The sequence below is a fragment of the Oratosquilla oratoria genome, chromosome 14 (genome assembly GCF_046742065.1).
Source record: "Oratosquilla oratoria isolate Oo_2021 chromosome 14, ASM4674206v1, whole genome shotgun sequence".
Classification (NCBI taxonomy): Eukaryota; Metazoa; Arthropoda; class Malacostraca; order Stomatopoda; family Squillidae; genus Oratosquilla; species Oratosquilla oratoria.
In genome coordinates, this window is record NC_134790.1 from 68,554,013 (window position 1) to 68,559,012 (window position 5,000).

The window sequence follows — 5,000 nt, forward strand, 5'->3', positions numbered from 1 at the left end:
TGTTACAATGAAATGGGGAAATAAACGAATTGGGGGTAGATGAAAGATGAGTAGAAGCCTTCCAAGGAAACTTTCTTTCTTATGATTTGAGAGAACCTATTATATTTCGGCAGTGCCTAAGTGTTGGGTCTGCTGGTGAATGAATTACAAAATTATATATAGATAAGTATATCTAAAGATAATGTACAGGACTTTAATCGTTATGATATACAGCACCTTCTGTTTTGAGGATCGAGCTCGGAGGTGATTAAAATAGCCCTGGGGGTAACTAGAACAAAAAGAAAAGGTATCTTATTGGGGAGATGGATAAGTGATTGAAACAGAGCATTGGTTTCTATTTACCAAGAGACTGGCTTGGCCGTGGATAGCGTGCTGGGCTGGATCCTTGCCGAAGCCGAGGTCGCGGAAACTGCGCAGCGAGAAGCGGCGATTATCGTGCCAGTTTTTCCCGCTTGCCCAGAGTATTCCTAGAACCCAGAAAGATCATCATTATGCTTGAACGTCATCGTCGGCATCATCGCCATACATCATAATCATCACTATTGCCATCATCATCACAAATGATACCATCACCATCATTATCATCATCATTATTATCGATGATAAACTCAATGACAATTCTGTGGAGGTTGAATTTTGTTCATATGATCTGATTAAGACGCTTGTATTTCTTCTCCCCACCTACATCAGCTTTTCAGAATGTATCAACATATCTAACATGTATATATATATACGTTCGTAAAGAGCTGGAGTCCAGGAGCCATGATATCGGAAAAATTTCGAAACACTGGACTCAGAATAACAGAATTTATTACCTAATAAATAAATTCTGTTATTCTGAGTCCAGTGTTTCGAAATTTTTCCGGTATGTATATATATATATATATATTTGTATATATATACATACATATACATATATATATATATAAATACATATATACATATACATATATATACATATTATATATATATATATATATATATATATATATATATATGTGTGTGTGTGTTTGTGTGTGTGTGTGTGTGTGTGTGTGTGTGTGTGTGTGTGTGTGTGTGTGTGTGTGTGTGTGTGTGTGTGTGTGTGTGTGTGTGTGTGTGTGTGTGTGTGTGTGTGTGTGTGTGTGTGTGTGTGTGTGTGTGTGTGTGTGTGTGTGTGTGTGTGTGTGTGTGTGTGTGTGTGTGTGTGTGTGTGTGTGTGTGTGTGTGTGTGTGTGTGTGTGTGTGTGTGTGTGTGTGTGTGTGTGTGTGTGTGTATGCGCGCGCGCATGTGTGTGTGTGCAACATTGACTGGGTCCCAGTGAAATGATATACATTTTTATCAACCACCACACACTTTAAATCTAAGCCATCGACATCGGGAGATCCGCGGAGGCCAACATGCAGAAAGTGAAACGTGGTACGGCCAAAAATTCGAACTAGGTCTAGCACGTGACAAGTGTTGTAGCGACTTACTCTTGATGGCGCAATCGGTAAGTCACTACAACACCTGTCACATGCTAGCCCTGGTTCGAGTCCTTGCGCCGTACCACGTTTTAATTTCTGCATGTTGGCCTTCGCGGATCTCCCGATGTCGATGGCTTAGAATAAAAGTGTTTTGATATATATATATATATATATATATATATATATATATATATATATACATATATATATATATATATGTATACATACATATATATATATGTATATATATATGTATATATGTATATATATACATATAGACATATATACATATATATATATATATATATATATATATGTATATATGTATTCGTATATGTGTGTGGGGGGATGTATGTCCACATACACACACACATGCACGTACCAAAGCAGAAGCAAGAAGGGTGTACATTAATTGCTGGTACAACAAAAAATGTAGTGAGGCTAAAATAGAAGAGACAAAGCTTGGAAAAGATAAAAAAAAAAAAAACTAGTAAGTGGTAAATATATATCAAACTAAGACATGAATATGTAAAAATACGCAGGGAAAAAATTAAAAAGATATAATAGGGAAACGCAAGGACCAACCTAATGTATTCTATGGTATGTGAATGGTAAACTAAAAGATAAATAAGAAAAAGTGAAATTGCGTCAAGGAAATGATGAATATATAGAAGATATAGAAGTGGCTGAAATTATGAACAAACATTTTTAATCTGTATTCACAATTGAAGGTACACAAAATTGGGATGAAGGACAGAGAGAAAATAAAAACAATGAAAGAAATAATTGTGACACAGAAAGAAATAAAGGACCAAATAATAATCTTTGACGTCAGAAAATCACACGGTCGGGATGGAATTGCATATTGGATAAAAAGAATGTATAGATGAACTAACGGATAAAATATATAAGATAATTGATTACTCACTCAAAGAAGGAAAGGTACCACAAGATTGGAAAAATGCAAATATTGTACCAATACATAAAATGGGGACAAGGAAAATCTTACTAACTGTAGACCGGTCTCCCTTACATGCGCAATAGTAAAAATGGGATGTAATGACAGTGGAAGACAAAAGATCACGATGGGATGTAATTATAGTGGAGGAAAAAATATCATGGTAGGATATAATATCACTGGAGGACAAAATATAATTTTAGGAAGGGATGCCGGACAGAATGTCAATGACCGACGGGAGGCCGGTGTGAATCGCGGTGACGTAGGGGGACAAAGTGTACAAAAGAGATCGGATGACCGTGAGTGACCAGATGTCCGTGATGAGGGAAATATTAATTTTGATGGGAGAAATGTTAGTGGGACATTGAATGTCAATGAAGGACCAAATAATAATATAGAGCAAGGTGTTAGTAAAAAAAAAAAGTTATAATGCAAGATATGATATTGAAACTCAAAATGTGTCAAAAAGAAATAATCACGAGTTTCTTAAAACCATGTACTTTAATGCTCGTAGTATTAGGAACAATTTCAAGAAATACAGGCGTATGTCAAAAGCGAAAATCTCGATATGATAGGAATAACCGAGACATGGTTAAATGGTACAGAGTTCGAAGCTGAATTTAATATTGCGGGATTTAAACACTTTCATCAGGATAAAAACCACAAGAAAGGTAGGGGTGTTCTGTTGTACGTTAAAAATAATGTCTGTGCTTGTGTTTTAGTGAAAATAAAACAGGATGCATATGATAGTTTGTGGGTTGAGGTAACCCAAACAAATGGACAAATATGTGTGTATGTGTGTGTGTGCGTGCGTGCGTGTGTGTGTGTGTGTGTGTGTGTGTGTGTGTGTGTGTGTGTGTGTGTGTGTGTGTGTGTGTGTGTGTGTGTGTGTGTGTGTGTGTGTGTGTGTGTGTGTGTGTGTGTGTGTGTGTGTGTGTGTGTGTGTAGGTGTATGTATGTGTGTGTGCGCGTATGTCTGTGTGTACCCTGAGAGGGATTCTTATCTAGCCAGAGGGCGGTCCCGAGCCTGATTTTTTTTTCTTTTTTTCCTAACCTGTTCAGACTCCGATCTGTCCCTAAAGAACACAATGAGCTCGTCTGGTGTTGGGCACAACGAAGACTATACAGTGCGACGCGATAGTGAAGAGGTTAGTAAAATGTCTGATTATGTACACAGTCGTCAAGTCATTTACCTTTATTCAGAAATTAATTACTCTCTTTCCCTAACTTTGTTATAGGGGTCTGGTAGGGATGTTCTGTCAATAACTCATTAATAGCCATTGAAATCTTCAGAGATTTTGTTTTTATGTTTTTTTTTTCAGATTATAATGTAATTGTATGTGGCACAGGTTTCAGTCAGTCATGAATTTCTGCCTCGTTTTTATAATGACAACACATTTAGGTTCTTGCCTTTTGTAGCTCACTGTAAAGTTCTCTGGACCTGCAGAAAACGAGGAAAAGATCTTACCAAAAGATTTATCCGGGTTATACTCCTTTTGACCGGCACGAGCATTGGTCATTATACGACTGGGCCGTGCCGTCACTTCATCTCGACGAAATACTTCCCTGTGAGGAGAAACGATGGTTAATCAGTGTAAAGCTATGATTATAAATCTTATTTCTACCACCATGAGCCCTTAAGCAGTTGTTACTTTACTCTACAAGAGTGATAATTAACCCTTGCTCCTCCACTCACCATTTACTCCCCTAAAATAGATAAATAATGATGATAATCATCTATTTATATACAAAGGGCTTCTTCCCCCATATATACAAGGTAGACAATCAAGGTACGCTTCCATTCCCACCTATTCTATTCCAATCCGCCAACCTTCTTTCTCTTTCATTTTTAGCTCCTCCTGGATGAAGGATCATCCCTGTCTCCTGCCCACTGCTCGGGTTACAGGCAATGTACTAAGACACAGTACTTCACCAATAGGGTCAGTTCACTTACAAGGCGACCTTCCTCATACAGAAAATAGAGAAGATGGGAAGAAATTTCATCGAGTTGCGTCAAAATATCATCCATACACATTTCTTCACTCACTCTTATCCCATGATTCTTCCTTCCCCCCTCAATAGACAATCCCCTCTTTCATGTTCGGACGTCCCCTCAAGTTCACTCCATTCACCTCTGCCTTCTACACCTCTTATGATAATCTTTCTTCATTCAATTTTTCCAAGCGTCCAAACCATCACAATTATTTTTCAACAACTCAATCTGCCATCTCCCTTTCCACCCGCTCTCTCCTCTTCACCTCGTCATTTCTCACTCTATCCAACCTTGTTACCACTACCATATTCTCAGACATTTAATTTCAAACTCATCTAAACTTCTCATTGCTGCCTATCTTAAATTCCAAGTTTCCACCCCATACACAGTCATAAGCACAAACACGCCTTCATAACACTCCAATCTTCCAGACGTATACATATGTATATGTATATATATATATATATATATATATATGTGTGTGTGTATATATATATATACATATATATATATATAAATATGTGTGTGTGTGTGTGTATATATTTATATATATATATATATATATATATATATATGTATATATTTGGAAATAGGACTCATCCA

General features: G+C 37.0%; 1 protein-coding gene across 2 annotated transcripts in view; it reads right to left on the reverse strand.

The window, feature by feature from the left end:
• Positions 1 to 5,000, reverse strand: part of LOC143032911 (methyl farnesoate epoxidase-like) — a 117,180-nt gene that overhangs the window by 49,786 nt on the left and 62,394 nt on the right. For both annotated transcript variants that reach the window (XM_076198171.1, XM_076198170.1), the window contains exons 4-5: positions 3,873 to 3,970; positions 343 to 467 (exon numbers count right to left, since the gene is read on the reverse strand). In XM_076198171.1, the coding sequence (XP_076054286.1) occupies positions 343 to 467; positions 3,873 to 3,970 (223 nt within the window). The remainder of the gene's footprint in view (positions 1 to 342; positions 468 to 3,872; positions 3,971 to 5,000) is intronic.